Source organism: Alosa sapidissima, chromosome 17, assembly GCF_018492685.1.
Source record: "Alosa sapidissima isolate fAloSap1 chromosome 17, fAloSap1.pri, whole genome shotgun sequence".
NCBI lineage: Eukaryota > Metazoa > Chordata > Actinopteri > Clupeiformes > Clupeidae > Alosa > Alosa sapidissima.
In genome coordinates, this window is record NC_055973.1 from 18790703 (window position 1) to 18807600 (window position 16898).

Genomic DNA, 16898 nt, shown 5'->3' on the forward strand with positions numbered 1-16898 from the left:
CATTGAAAAACTCCCTTTTAGATGTTAGAATTTAAAGGAGGTGGGCCCTAGACAGTCTCACTTGGTAATGTTCCATCACAAGTTTTAAATGCATTACACAGTGAATATTGAACTAAAGCTTGACTGTAAAAAAGTATATCACAAACAGGAGCATGCTGGCTCACTGTTTCTAAACATGCACAGTCCTTTGACGTCATGTTTGGTAATCAAACGCACACTTTTGATTTGCCAAGGTTCAGAGCATCAAACCAAGCTACCAAAATTCCTTGCATGAACATGCATAGGTGGAATTTAATTCCAATTACTTTGGATAAACGTGTCTGCCAAATGAATAAATGTAATGTGAATGTAAATTTAATATTCCCAAAAGGGCATTTTCTGACTAATCAGTTTATATGCCACGATATTCCAGTTAAAAGAGGCATATGCCAGTGGTGTTATTCAGGTTTTTAGTAAACAGAATATGAACTTAATTGTGTTATGGCAGTTGAAATAAGGTGTTTACACGACTCACACACAATCAGAATATTGTCATTATTACGAATAAGACTGGAATATGGTATGAAACATAGTCATTTGCGTGGGCCGCGATTAATTTGCATTATAGTACAGAATTTCAGCACTGACATATTAAAACTGTACATGTGTGTGAGTGCTGAATACACTGATGATGATGAGGAAACAACGGTCATGGTATTAACAAATATGGATGCATTCTGTGTGTGTGTGTGTGTGTGTGTGTGTGTGTGTGTGTGTGTGTGTGTGTGTTACCTGTATGAGAACGCATGTGTCTGGTTAGGTCCTGTAGACTCCAGAAGCGCTTGCTGCACACATTGCAGACCTTCTTCCTCTTGTCTGCCTTGATCTCCAGTCCCCCTCCAGCATCACCCTCATTGTCCTTTGGTTCTGAGCCTCCTTCCTCATCACTCTGGTCCACCTCCTCGTCTTCCTCTGAGCCACTCTCCACGCTGCTCTCTGCTGCTCTTTTCTTCTCCCCCTCAGTGTCCATTTCTTCCTCCTCCTCCTCCTCCTCTTCCTCCTCCCTTTTTATTTTTGTGCAACTGTTCTTATCTTCCTTGCACTGGCTCTCAGTAATGCTCTCACAGATGTGAGCCTTCTCGTGTCGGGCCAGTGTAGCAGCGTAGCGGAAACTTTTCCCACAGGTCTTGCAGGTGTGCTTGGTGTCCTCTGGGGGTGGTGCTGAATCCTCTAGCTGTACTGCTACATTCTTCCCACTGCCTCCATCCGGGGAGTATGTTTGGGACTGCGGTCCATGCTCCGACAGCTTGAAGTCCATCAGTTTGCTGGCAAAATTGAAGTCTAGGCTCTTGCTGCTGTGGGCATCATCGTCGTTGTCATGGGTGGTAGGGAGGTTTGTGCTATCCTGTGCAAGGTCTGTCAGGATCTCAGTCTCCTCCTGCTTTGTGCAGTCTTTGTCAGTACTGGGGGTGGTAGCATCATTAGAAACGTCTGTCGGAGGGGAAGGCTTCTGAGTTCCAGGGATGGTGGACTGGGAACAGTGGTCAGTACCACTCTCATCCATAGCTTCTGCTGTGGGGAGCTCTGTTTCAGACATACTCTCTGAACACACAGATAGAACCATAGTTAATAAAAAAAAAAATTACATCAGAGTGAAATACTTTGAAGAGATATTCCTTCTATATACAGGGTTTCCACTTTAGGTCATGTGTAAAATTCCATGACTTTTCCCTAACTTTCCCTGACAAAAACCCTGAATTTCCATGACCTATAATGAGATAAGATTTCAGAGCAGCCTCATAGCGTTCAAGAATCTTTGACTTTTTTAGAGTGGAATATGAATAAATGGCCATTGAATAAGCAAAGTTGGGCTAACCATCACCACTCAAACGAGCAATAAAGCTAATAACCAAATATACACCAATTCTGTGTGGAAATATATTTGTATTACTGTAAGTAAGGCAAGTATATTCTAAACTGCTACAAAATTCCCTGATATTCCATGACTTTGCCCCAAATATGATAAAATTCCCTGATATTCCATGACTTTGCCCCAAATATGATAAAATTCCCTGACTTTCCATGTCTGGAATAGACTTTGTCAAAATTCCATGGTATTCCAGAAATGCCATGACCCGTGGGAACCCTGTATATAAATGTCAAGTATAAATGTATATGTATAGAAATGTAGAAGTATAAATGTATATGTATAGAAATGTAAAAGTATAAATTTATATGTATATAAATGTAAATATATAAGTATAAATGTATGGTTCAGGATTTAGCATGTACCTGCACTCTCAGGTGAACCCTCTTCGGTTTCTTTGACCTTTGGCATGACACCATTGCGACGCAGCACTCTATTGGTCACACCATGTTTACGCAACAGGTGACGCTCACAGTTAGACTTTGTGGAAAAAAAAGCGTCGCATTTGGGACATGGATATGGCTTTTGACCTGCAAGACACACACAATTACAGAAGTCTTAGAATAGTTGTTCATTTTCTAATACTACCGGTAAATGTACAACTAATAATTTGGCAAATTTGGGCTTTGGGCTCTTAAGCACCTGGACTAAGTGTGTGTGTGAGTGAATGAGAGTGAGTGAGTGAGTGAGTGAGTTGAGTGTGTGTGTGTGTGTGTGTGTGTGTGTGTGTGTGTGTGTGTGTGTGTGTGTGTGTGTGTGTGAGTGAGTGAGTGAGTGAGTGAGTGAGTGAGTGTCCTACCTGTATGTGTAAGCATATGCCTCTGCAGGGAGCTGGCCCAGGGGAAAACTCTTGGACAAAAAGGACAGGTCATCTTCTGCACTGAGTTTGAGTAGGCATTCTTCTTCCCCTTTGGTGGTTGCTGCAGCTGGCCTGGAGCTGGGTTGTGCTTGCGCACCTGAGGGTGCAGCTTTTCTGAGGGTCCTTTCTGAGGGTGCAGCTGCTCTTTCTCTTCGTTCTTCTCACTTTTCTCAAGTGAAACTTCTCCCTCCTTCTGACCAATTTCTAAATCTTCTGACTGCAGGTAGGGACTAAACTTGTTGGTGTTGGTTGTGGCTAGCATCTTTTCAATACTGGCAAACTCACCACTGGACTCAAGATCAATACCACTGCCTGTGTTTCCTTTGTTTATGTTTGTACCCTTCATGCATTTCACAGGTCTTTTCCTGCCCCTCTTAGCTGCTCTCTCCAAGGGAAGCTCATCTAACAAGCCATCCTGGGAGGCTGAGTCTACTTTGCCAGTAGAGTCTCTCTCTCTTTGCATGTTAGGGCCGCCATTGTTCTCCATGAGAGAGTCTCGCTTCAGAAGATCTGGAGCTCCTGAGACAGAGGAGATGATCTGGGCTATGGAGGCTAGCGGTGGCAACTCTTTCAGGGTGGAGGAGGAAGTGGATGAGGAGACTGGTTTGGGTAGGAGAGGTTTTAGTCGTAGGGCCCGACCAGCAGGCCCCCCTGCACTGAGGGCTGAGGCAACAGCCAAAGGCATCTGGTAGCCCCCTTGCTGCAACAACTTCTCATCCTTCTCTCTCTGTACGGTCTGGTTCACACTGTGGTCAAGGGGGGTGATGAATGAGGTCTCCTTCTTGATTTCTCTATGTTCCAGTGCTGAAACAGTCATCTCCATCTTCATTCGCTTCTCTGGGTTCTTTGGTATGGAAAGGTCAATAGGCTCCATGTCACAGTCATCGCTTAATAGAGAGGAGATGCTACCCTCTACTTTAATCTGTGGCAATCCAGCACTGCTTCCTCCAACATGTTTGTTTGAAAAGTCCAGGGGCTGTTCGAGCTCCCCACTGTAGAAGCTCAGATCTTCCATCTTCACATTAGGTGATGTGGAGGAGGCAGGCAGGCCATTGACAGGCTGGGAGTTAAGTCTTGGTTGCAAGGCAGTTCCAGCTGGCATTACAGCTATATGCTCCTCAATCTGCTCCTGGATCTCAGGGTGCCCTTTCAGTAGGTGGTGGATGCAGTTTCTCTTGGTCAGGAAAGCCGCCCCACAGCGGCGGCACTCATAAGGCTTGCGCTGGCAACCACTGTGGGTACGGAGGTGGATCTGCAGGGCTCGGTAGGTTTTCAGATCCTCCCCGCAGAAGCGACAAAGGGTCTCGCCGGCCCCCACCTGCTCCAGGATGGCCTCTTGGGTAGAGACCGGTGAGGAGGCTGTAGTGGTGGAGGTGACATACTTGATATTCTTCTCAATCTCTTTCCGTGTGTTCTTCATATGCTTCTTGCGCAAATGGCGCTCACAGTTGGCCTTGACAGTGAAGGGATAGTGGCAGACACGACAAACATAGGGCCGCTCACCAGTGTGTGTGCGCAGGTGGCGAATCAGTGTGGCTTTGTCAGGTGCCACATAGTCACAAATGTTGCACTGGCGGGGCTGGATGCCCAAGTGGTAGCGCATGTGGGCCTGCAGCAAACCAGAGAAGGCAAAGACCTGGTTACAGAACCTGCAAGGATAGGATGCCTTCTGGGCCCCTGAGCCTGAGGCCTTCTTTTCACCACCCTCCGCACCCTGGCCTGCCTCACTCTTAAGTTGATCTGATTCCTGTGGCATTTCAGCATCGCCCATGCAGTCCGCCTCCATCTGCATTCTCTCTGAAGACACCTGACAACCAGAGACAACGGAGGAGGAAGACAAAGCTGAGGACATTTCCCTAGAGTTACGGAGTAGCTGGCTATTTGGGGGAGGCAGATTGGGACTGATGCAGCCTAGCGAAGCCTGTTGTGTAGTGATCAGTGAGGGAGGGGTAGAAGTACTCATATTGGTCCACGGAGTCACCAGTGGCTTGGGCTTGAGTGGCGGCATCTGCTTGTGGCCAGCTGCCTGCGTAGCGCTACATGGTGCCTTGGACAAGGTGGGCAGTGCAATCTGGTTAGGTGCTGCAGATGCCACCTTCAGGATCTGTTGGATGTCAGCCAGCTCTAGACCACCTTCTCCACAGACAGGCTTGGCCACAGCACCCCCGTCTGGCTGAAGAACAAACCCTCCCTGGAACGGCTTGAGGGAGAGGATGCTTAGAGCCTCGCGTTGCGAGAGACTCTGGAGTGACAATGGGTCCACGAGGTGAAAACCCATCCCACTCAGCCCTGTCACGACACCGCCCTCTTGTGGCAAGGAGTGCGTGGGCTGCTCCACATGGATGACGCGTATGCTGTCCAACTTCGCCTGGTAAACTTCTTCCTCAGAAGGGGTAGGCTTGACCTTGGAAATGTGCTGCAGACCCAGACCACCCATAAAAGAGAACTGATCAGGTGATGGGGTCTCGGCTTTTTCAGCTCCAAGAGAGGGGGGAGGGTCAGGTGAGCCATCTTTTTGTTGGTGAGTGTCTTTATGCAGGTCAAGAGCAGATTGGAGAGGGAAAGCCTTGTCACACACATCACACACAAAGCGATGGATTTTGCTGGTGCACCGACGCAAATTGGTTTCACACCAAACCTAAAAATATATAAATGATTAATGAATTATTAAAATATTAACATGAACAAAAAGACACGGAATTATAATATATTAATCAAACATTTTAAATAGTCTAGTACAATCACCTGTGCGATCTGAGGGAACTTGTGGCAAGAAAAGTCAATGAAGGCCATGTCATTGAAACCGAGGGGAATGGATGGGTTGTTCTGGATAAAAGGCTGGCCGCTGGGATCTGTGGGAAGTTGGTGGTGAGTGGCGGCATTGTGACGTAGAACACCTCGGTGAGTGCGGAATGAGAGACAGCAGAGATCACATCTGAAAGAAATGGCATGAATTTGCATGATCGTACATTCATCAAAGACCCACTGAATGCAGATATGCAGACAATTTGAAGGGTGTGCACCTTAGTTATTAAGCATGAAAAACAAATCTGCAGATATGCAGACGCAGTTAACACAACTAGTTTCTGTGATTATTTGAATGCAGTCTAGCACTTAATATTACAAGAAACTGAGTCACTGAGAGACTGATCACATAACCTTTTTAGTTAGGTGTTCCCACTAACATGTGGTCTGTTTTGTATGGGTGTGAATGTGTGTCAAGTGTCAAGTATGTGTGTGTGTGAGTGTGTGTGTGTGTGTGTGTGTGTGTGAGTGTGTGAGTGCGTGTGTGTGTGTGTGTGTGTGTGTGTGTGTGTGATAAGCTATTGCTATGGCACCGTCACTGGCACATAATGAGGCAACTGGGAGGTGTCTGTGGCACCACCCTGTGGTCTTATCACACTGTGACAATGTGCCCATGGATGACGTAAGCTGCTTTATCATACATACACTGTACACACAGACACGGGCACTCTCACACACAAACGCAGATACGGGCACACAGATGACTACAAACACAGTCCAAGTAGCCTTGCAATTTAAGAGGCTTCTCACACTGCTGTCTGAAAACGTGTACACTTTCCTGGTGTAACTTTGGAGTATATGGTACTTAGTGTCTTCTAGTTTTACAAATGCAACCTAGACAGTAGACAAATGCAGTGTGTGTATACAACTGTGAGTGTGTATTGACATATATGTGATGTTGAATATCTGCAGCGATGCACCAACAGATTATGTGCAACAGTATGTGTGACAGGCCTGTGTGCAGTCATCTTTAATCCCATTGGAGCTGCCTCAAACAGCCAATTCTGCCCTTCCCCCACAACCATAGGAACTGTGACGTGTGAAAGAGCAGAGTACATTTGAGTTGTAGCAAGCAACCATGTTTGGAGTTGCACATAATAGGAAAGTGTGCACATGTAAGTATGTGCATGTGTACACAGCTCATGTGTGCAAGTACAGTTCTGCTGCTTCACAAAAGCCGTTGACCATGGAACCGGCAATACTGCTGCTAATATCCTCTTAACTGGCCCTCTCGGTTCCAGCGATTACCCAGGATTAGAGCTAAATTTGCAGTCCTTGCCTAAAGCAAGACCACAATACAGAGTCTGTGTGTTTACTCACATTTTAAAGACTGGCCTGTTGTGTCTCATTCTAATTTCTGCCTGTATATCTTCCCCTTTTCATAGCCATCCTAAACAGCCTCCCGTCAACTGAAGCTGGGATGTGCAGTGATTTACTTGGGAGTTTCAGAGCAGTGGTCTGGAAATTCGGTTTCCTAGGAAACCAGTCCCACAGTCACCAACCCCACCAACAGTGGACAGCATCCTGAGGCCCTCCTTCTGTGATTCATTAAGACTTGACCCCACCACTAACTACCACCACCCTCAGCAGTATTCAACCCATTTTATCTATCCCTTCCTCCCTCTTTTTCTCCTCTGAGCAATACCCTCCCCAGAGCATAGCCAGAAAAACTAAGGTCAGTAGAAGGGAGCAAGAACTGGGACTAAGGGGTTGGACTAATAGTGGGACTTGGACAACAGTATGTGCCTTGTACATCTAGACAAATCAAAGAAGTTCATTTTCAATTTTATGCTACACTGATATACAGAGTAAAAAGCCTGGTCTGGCCTATGTTACAATGACTTACAATGATCACAAACTTAGCAAGGACACTTTTGCACGATATAATGTAGGTATACTCGGATGTCCCATCTGTAATTGCTCCATAGCAGATCCTTGTCCCTCCAATATGTGCAAAGGCTGCATGTTTGACATTGCTGAAGGCCGTGCAGTGGGGGTTTGGGGTAAACAGCAGTTGCTGGGAGATTATGAAGGCATGCTTTGTGTTCAAGCAGACATAACTTTAACACATCTGAGCAGAGCAGCAGCAGAAACACCACCTGCCTGCTAAATGTACCTTTAGTCCTCCACCACAATGAAGTAAAACCTACTTTGTGTAAACCAGTCTTTGGAAATTTTATAACAAATCAATTGTTATTAAATATTCATAATGCATCACAATAATTCACATAAATCTATAAAACTACGTTTACATAGTATAGTCATTCTTGAGACACTGGACAGAGCATGTCCACCAAATGCAATGGCTATCAGGTTTATAATGAAATGAAAACATATGTTTTATTTGTAAATGTTATTAAGGATTAATAATAGAATGTATTTCACACAAAATAAGTTGAATTTTATTTAGTCAGTCATTACTACACTTTTGTGACACCTAATGACTTGTGGGTTCAAATTTCAATTCCAAAATTATTTATTTATTTATTTCTGTGAGGGAACTTAATTTGTGATCATGCAGTCATAGCCAACATACTTCTTCCAACAATAAATACACAAGAATAAATAAATGCCTAAAGAGCTTGCCGAAAACCCCTGAGAGTTGCCTGTAACAAGTGCAACCTGATATGTTGTCAGAACCCAGGTGCTTTGCTGGGGTTTACGCCCATCAAGACTGACTCACTCATCATGTTAAACTCACTCAACACCGTCATGACATTCATTAAAATGTACTAAAATTAGGAAATATCAAAAGAACACACCTTAAACAATCCATATTGCTAAAAATGACTGCATCATCATTCATTAATGACTGTACCATTATTTCTTAACTGTTGACTTATGTGTTATGATGGAGGTCTGAGTTTAGTGCACTGATTTGAGGTTAGGGAATCTATGGCTCCCTTACTTAAATACTTTGCCCTGATGCAACCAGTGCTTGTTTGGTTTGTTGTGGAGCCACTAGTGCTTAGCATCTTCATTGTGTATGTGTTCATTCTTAATTTTCAAATGTCAGAGTACCAGTACCTTAGGCTAGAGTCAGGGTGTGTTTCCATGTGGGTCTCTAGATCGCTCTTACATCTGAATGCTTTGAAGCAAATAGAGCAGGGCAGCTTGTCATCTTCACCTTTGCCCTGAGGTGCATTTTCAGTATCCCTTTCCTCAGATACCTGTAGGACGGATGGATAAGGACTCAGACAAGCACATAGTACAGACAGACAGACAGACAGACACACACACACACACACACACACACACAGACACAGACACAGACACAGACACACACAAAAGGCCCATTTCCACTTCAGGAACTCAGGGGTAGTTTTAGGGGTCTCACACATTGTGCATGTTCCTCCCACAGAACTTACCCCTGTAAGAGTGATAGGAAGCGGAGAGAGGTGGGGTGGGAACACCGCAGGTCAGATTCCACAATGCCAAGCAGCGCCATTTTTTTGCAACTCACAAAGACTTACCAGTGGTTACACAGATAAAGCTATACTTAATCTCACCTTGTATTTATCTTGCTGTGGTTACACACCCTGAATTAACAAACTAACATATGCTGAAATATCAGCTTTAACTAATCAGAGTTTTGATGGTGTATTCACTTCACATTTCAATTACGAAATGAAACCAGCATAAAGTTATCTTTCTTAAAATTTGGAACAGCTATTCTTAGGTAAGCTCTGTATACAGACTTCAATTCACTCCATTGTACTTATTTCCGCGAATACCACAGGATGAAAGGGCAGATTTTGGGGCCGTTCCTGTAAATGTCCCTGCCACCTGGGTAATGTGCAGAGTTCCGACGATGAAGACAAGACTATAGATCATAATGGAGATCATGATCATAGATACTTACACACCCACATACGGTATACACATATACCCCTGGGTCACACACACACACACACACACACACACACACACAAAAACATACCATCTTGTTGTTGGCTTCCTCTGTTTGCTCTCCATCCTCATCCTGGCTACCCTTCCTCTTGGCTGAGGCCCGTCTGCGCTTTGTGGGAGAGGGTGGACTACTGGGAATGGAGCCGGCTGGCTCCTTGACATGGATCTTCATATGTCTGTAGCAAAGGAATAGGACAACAAGGAAAATCAATTGAAAAAACAAAACAGGAATGGGACAAATAAGGACTGATGTTTGACATTTTCTAACACAAATCTAGAACAACAATCTAGATTTGATCTAGAGAGGTGGTATGCCAACTTCTCATGACCACGCTTTGCTTGTTTCTATTTGATGGGTCAGCCATGACAAACAGATTTTGCAGTCACCTCACTTATGTAAACCCCACATTTTATATTCATAACATTGCCCATGACCAAATAAAGGTACCTTCCTACTGACCTCTAAATCCTCCCTTTCTCAACTTTACTATTACCATATTTTTCGGACTATAAGTCGCACCAGTCAAAAAATGTGTCATGAAGAGAAAAAAAACATATATATAAATATATATATATATATATGTTGCACCTGAGTCGCAGGACCAGCCAAACTATGAAAAAAAGTGCGACTTATAGTCCGGAAAATACAGTAAGTCAATTTTACAAGTTGTCATCTACACAAAGTTGCATCAACATTTGTATAACATACAGTAAGCTAAGCATTTAGGCTAGTTGTTAGCGCTAGTTGTTACTCCCCACTGAACAACAGGAACACATCAAGGAAATGTAGGCTATTTTTACACTCATGATTTTGATACACAGGTCTGAATTTTTGCCTATATCTTAAAACTTCAACTGTGTGGTTGCATGCATCAGAGAATAGATTTGTATACGATAGCTCCTTTAACAATCATTGTCAAAAAAAACACCCTGCAAATCTGTATACACCAACATCTGGATAGCTCAGGGCCCCAGTAATACATAAAGGTCAGTGACCATTTTTCCACCAGTCACCATTATGAGTCAGCTCAGCTCACCTGTAATGCTGGTTGACGATAAGCATAGGAGGCCACTACAATAAAGAGGGAGCCCATTACAATAAATTAACAGTTTTGAGTAAAAGTGACTTTTCTGGGCCAGTAAATACAAGGGGCCGCACAAATCCGTATAAAAAAAAATATACTGGCCCAAGGGGGAAACATTTAATTAGACACTGGTGTAAATAAAATGATTTACACATGAGTAGACATCTAATCTATATCCAAAGTAGTACAATAAATGAATGAGGCCCAGCCCAGATCTGAAGAGCCCACATCCAAACAGTCCACACACCCACAACCAATCAGGTCCATTACTATTCACACACTCTTGTCCTGTTTAGACTGTTAGTAAACATAACCCAAGATGACAGCATTCTTCATCTTTTGACAGTAGTCACAGATGAGGACCCTTGGAATGGAAATTGGCTTTTTGGCAAGACACTTTTTGGCAAGACTCTCTCGCTTATGAGTTGGACCAATCAACGCAGACCTAGGTCACTAAGGGTTCCTATGCAAAGGGAAAAGGGGTTCTAGGAACTGCAAAAATTCCTCTGGTGCGAAAGGGACTAATGTGATGTTTTGCCACAAAATGGCTGCCACTTTACCAACACCACAGACTGGGTATCCTCATGCATCGTTGCCTCCACATCCCTAACAAAGCTCTCTAAACCAGACAGAATACAGAGGTCATGTACGGGAATATAGTAATCTACATGCACTCACACACACAACCACCAACTACAACAGCCCCCTGTACAACCTCCTCTAGACCCTTAACCATAGGCTGTCAGTTGGTTTAAGCACATATGAGTATGGTACATTTGTGCAATCCATCAAGCCAAAATCTTTTAAGGCAAGCCATGCCACTTGGCGGCCATCTTGGTAACGTCTCTGGGCAGCTATTTCGGACTAACAAGATCAGGTTCCTATTCAAATGAATGGGGAGGCATAGATAACTCCAAATAGGGAGGTCATATCGACATAAAAAGCCAGGTGAATCTGTGTTTAAATCAGATTCTGTATAAATATCTCCCTCCAAATCGCTAAAATATGGCTTAAAAAAAAAGACATTATTTTTTATGTTAACTTGCTCACCACACATGCAACAACATGCTATTATCATGGTGACGGGGAAGTAAACTGAAGACAAAATGTACATCATGCCATTTCCAACAATGCGGTTGGATATGTGTAGACAACTGCCATATTAGCGTTACAAACTGTCCCTATACATTTTACATGGAGAATTCTATGTTAATAAAGTCTCTGATCAAGCTCTACAAACTGAGGAAGTGTGCTGTTCATCCCCCATGACTGACCAGCCTGCTGAAAGCAGATACCAGAGCTCCAGAGACAGAGCTGCTGACCGGTGATGTGGTGATGGAGGAAGGGCCAGAATCATCTTTCTCCTTCCTGCTTCACACTATGGGCTCTCCTTGAGGGCAGACCTTATCCTTAACAAAACCCAAACCCTGTTATTATTGCAGAACCACACCCAAACCCTGTTGGGGTAACCAATTCCAACACACATACACACACACACACACACACACACACCTAATCAACACCCGCTGGTTTATCTGTATCACGCACACAGAATGGCCCACATCCTGCCCACTTAACTCATTGAGTGCCAAAAATGTAATATTACGTTTTTCCTTCCCATGCGTTGAGTGCCAAAAACGTAATATTACGTTTTTAGCTTTTTTTTTTCCATTACGAAACTAGACACTCTAACACACCTTATATGTGATTTTGGGAACTCTGTTATGAATGGAAATTAAATATACGAAACTCATGAAAACGCAAGATCTGGACATTTTATCTGGATGTTTGATCTTAACTCGGCTTTTGATGGTTGCCGCTTTGTTTCGAATCAGTCACTGATTAGCCTATCAGTGACATGCACGCCAGGTCAAAATCAGGTCATTTATTTTCGTGGGTTTATCACTCGGTGGCAGGTCTCGTTAGATCTCTTCCCACAAACTTTGCAGGCAACACTTCTCAGGTCATAAAAGACGCAATATCTCCATTTCTAGAAAAAAAAAAACAGGGATTTTGATGAAAACTAGCCACTGTTTAGCTTGGGATTTCTCAGGAACAGAGGCGTGTAGAAGTCTCACCTTTCAAACGAGCCATTGTATGTGTTCATAGCTATAACACAGAATATGCTGTGGCTGTACAAAAAGCATAAACAATGGTCTAGATTGCTGGCACTCTAGGACAAAGCTTCCAAAAACAGCTTGGCATTCAATGAGTCAAGAAAAAAAGTTAAAGAAACCACTTAATGTTACACTACTGCTTATAGTGCTTCAGTTGAGATTGTTAAATAGTATTTTAATATGGCTCATCAGAATGCTGCAGAAAGCTCCACTAACATGAACGGGCCTTCCCAATGTTCGGAGGTCCACAAAATCCGTACAAAACTGCTGCAAAAATATAATGAGCATTGTGAAAGGCAACAGGTTTTGTGCTTCTGATTCCTGTCTTTCATATCATGCCGGGAGTAGTTCATGCAATATGACTTAATTGAAAGTGAATATCAGCAAGTAATACGTAATCTGAAGCTTTCCCGTTCTGTATGTGTGGGGAACAATTTGTTTTCTCAGTGGAAGCCATAAAACGAGAACAAAATAATTATAAAAGAAATGTGTGAGGTTTCTTCTCTCATTTTGGCAGGTAGCCTTATAATATGCGGGGAAATGTATTGTCCGCCGGAAATTTTTGGAAAACAAGTCCCTTCACCACATAACAAGACCCGCTTCATGTCAGGGTCCTGTTCGCCCTGTCGGGACTTATTTTTTAATAATAAACCGGGACAGTACATTATCATTTACTTTAATCATGGACAAGGTGCATAAGGATTGCCATATCATCTCTACTGTGCGCTAGACAAACGATCAAACGGTCATTCCATCAGGCACACTCATCTCTTTTCACACACTCAATTCAAGGAGCATTAAAGAAATCTCTCTCTGCAAAAGGTAACATATATTGCCACAGCTAAAGTATAGTATCTGGCAAAGCCTCTAAAACAATGACACGTGAAAACTATTTTCTTACTTAAGAATGGGTGATTAGGGGCTTTTTGTAATGCTAATGTAAATAAAGGCAATAACTTGGTCTCTGTGTTGATATTGGCTTTAGAGCAAGGCTTTTGAGACAGGGAGACAATAAGATCAAGAAAATGAGACCAAGATACAAATGTGAGAAAAACTTAGAAAAAAAAAAAAATCAGGCGGGCGTTAGAAATTCTGACCTGTGCATATTGCCGTTGGTGGTGAAAGTTTGTCCACATACAGAGCACTTGTAGGGCCGCTCACCACTGTGAACCAGCATGTGACGGTCCAATGAGCTGGCAGAGCTCAGGGACTTGCCGCAGATACTGCATGAGTGGTCAGTTGCACCATTGTCCTGATTGTGCTGGAGTGGCAGAAGACAAACAGAGCCAGTGTCAGCAATGCAGTGCTGTCTTAGGGATGTTAACATGACCATCACATCGGTTCCATAGCAACAGCCTGGCATTCTGAGGTACCAATCTTAGATAGATAGATAAATAGATACTATATTGATCCTCAAGGGGAAATCCAAGAATCTTGGCCATTATACTGTTTTTACAGCTGATGATACAAACGTAAGATACCTGTTGATCTATATATTTAACTGTCTCCCATAGCCAATCATTTGCAGAAGTGTCTGCTGTTGCAAGGTTTCTAGGAAATGACACACTATTGGCTACAGAAATCTTGAACATAACAATAGCACCCAGCATTGTTGTTCACTTCACTGCCAAAATGTCTAAGGAATAGTATAATGTGAGTTGATGTAGTGGTATGTACTGGTATGTTGCTGTATGAGCAAGTACCTGGCGGATGTGTGTAGTGAGCTGATGCTGGGTTAAGCAGTCCTTGTCACATAGAGGGCAGATGAAAGATGTCCCCTCCTCTTTGGCTTCCTGGAAGACAAACACACACAGAACCTTTGTACAAAGTTGGAAAGGAAAAATGCACATGCATATGGATTAACAATGAACATTAAATGTGTATGTCCTATGTTATGTGTTGACAGCATGGTTTCAGCGACTTTCTAGTGAGGAGAAACAGCACTCAAAGAATCCTCCATAGAAATTCATGGGGTTAGTTTGTAACACCAACATGGCAGTTGTCTACACATATCCAGCGTAGCCTAACCAACCACATTTACCTATCCATTTAGGGGGGGGGGGGGGGGGGGGGCATATTTATATCGTTCAATTCAGCTTTAATTTAAACACAGATTCGCCTGATGTACTTTTTATGTCCTATGACCTTCTTCCTTACGTATGCCTCCCCTCACTTAAATAGGAAAATAGCTGCCCGATTACAAGCCCAAAGTGCATTACCAAGATGGCCGCCGAGTGGGGGGACTTGCCTAAAAGGACTTTGATGGTTTAATGCAGCTTTGCCAAAGTTACAATAAAAGACAAATCCTAACCCTAACACCAACAGTGTACAATCTAAGTAGTGTCTCACTGCAAATAATAGGCATGTCAATACAGTCATCAAGTCTATCACAAAATAGTTTTCCCTTCTTGTACGTCTTAAGTTAATCTACACAGCTTTTGTCTGTCTGTTGCTTTGGTTCAGTAATGAAAAAAGGGGCACCTAAATACTATTTGTATGAGCAACTGCAATCGAAAAGACTGACAGTCAGGTAACCAGTTGTATTGAGTTTTGTACAAGAGAGGGAGGCAATGTATCCTGAGAGGAAAGGTGTGTATGTACTTGTAGCTGATCTGAGTAACCTGACACCTTGAGCACTAGCACAGACTGGTTGTTGACAAAAGCTGTGATCATTAACTCTTAGATGACTGCATGTAGTGGATTGCCACACACACGCACACATCAATAAGCGCTTTCAGACATACGTGTAAGACCGGAGGTTCTGCGGATGTTAAACGGTGGGGCCGTATATCTGAACGACATAACCGGTCATTTGGAATGGAATTTAGCCGTTTGTTCTACTACTCCCCCCCTAGTATTTCCTCCGGACATTATGTAAATGTGCTGTGTCTGAACGAAGCGTAGAAGAGGGTTAAAATTCACACCTAGTGAGAGGGCGTGTCGGTGACGTTTCTTTCGTGCGTCCATGTGGTTATATCTGACTTAAATGCCAGTGTTATGAAAATGAAGAAAACCTAACTTTGTTCAAAGCTCCTTACGTAAATGCAATAGACACATGGGGAGAGGATGCTTTTGGAAAAAATAAACCATGAAAAAACGAACCACTTAAAGCGATGGTTCGGAGTAATTTCACCCTAGGGTCCTTTGCACCATGACCCCGAGCCAAACACCCTCCCAGAACCTGTTTTCCCTTGGTCGAACCCTGGACGAGTAGCCCTGTCAGAAACTAATGAGTTTCTGCAGGCGTAATGGAACCAACTTTTATCTCGTAAATTACCCCACTAATAATGCCCTGAATGGTACGAAACTTCTGCAGTATGTTCTTTACTCATAAAACGAGGGATTGAAAAGGTTGTAGGTACACCAGGAGTTTATTTAAATAACACTTGCCTGATGGATGCTATCTGCTACTATACTGCTGCGTCGACGTTACTTTCGTGATTTGGGAAAAGCCAGTAAAAAGTCCTGTCGTTCACACATAGGTCCGTATAAGGTCAGTATAAGGTCCGCAGGTTAGCATCATATCTGAATCATCCGAAGGGTAGGACCTCCGTTTGACAAACCTCTGCATATACTCCGGAGGTTATATCTGAAAGCGCTTAATGACTGACCTACCAAACTGAAACAAGGGGGTTCTTCCAATTCCACTTACAGGCAAAATATTCAAAAAGATGCATCTGAGGATATGATAAGGCTTATGGTATAGTACTGATGCATGCCAGCGAATTGAGGGAAGCCAATTTCTGGAGTTTCATTCATTTCTATAGACTTCTGAAGTTCATCTACAAAAAAAAAACTGCCATCTTTGCCCATAAGGATCTGGTATATTGTGATTTTTCTTATGGGAAAATAACATGGGGATTTTGAATTATCGAACCTGTTAAATTCTCGTGGGAACAAAGAAGTCTGAAATGCAGATGTTTTACTCTACACACCTTTGTCCTCTGCTTTCGAATGGGTACTGTACATTTCAGTATGTTAAGACAGCAAAATTTGCAGTGCAAATGGCCATAGGTAGTTATCTTTGATTAACACTCGGATCTCCTCTATGGGCTAAGATGGCAGCTTTGGGTACTTTTTGGAGGCAAACTTCAGAGGTCTATTGGGAGCAGGTGATGATGATGATAAGCAAAGCTGAATACTATGCAAATGAGGAGTGCATTTTGTGAACGACTGCCAATCAGGTGTTGATGGCTGGTAAATTGCCGGTTCATGGC

General features: G+C 43.3%; 1 protein-coding gene across 3 annotated transcripts in view; it reads right to left on the reverse strand.

The window, feature by feature from the left end:
• Positions 1-16898, reverse strand: part of rreb1a (ras responsive element binding protein 1a) — a 38174-nt gene that overhangs the window by 3306 nt on the left and 17970 nt on the right. For 2 of the 3 annotated variants that reach the window (XM_042067318.1, XM_042067319.1), the window contains 8 exons: positions 14385-14474; positions 13779-13942; positions 9511-9655; positions 8598-8740; positions 5511-5700; positions 2706-5403; positions 2272-2436; positions 772-1581 (listed from right to left, as the gene is read on the reverse strand). In XM_042067318.1, coding sequence (XP_041923252.1) covers positions 772-1581; positions 2272-2436; positions 2706-5403; positions 5511-5700; positions 8598-8740; positions 9511-9655; positions 13779-13942; positions 14385-14474 — 4405 coding nt within the window. The remainder of the gene's footprint in view (positions 1-771; positions 1582-2271; positions 2437-2705; positions 5404-5510; positions 5701-8597; positions 8741-9510; positions 9656-13778; positions 13943-14384; positions 14475-16898) is intronic. The other variant, XM_042067320.1, reaches the window with a different exon arrangement.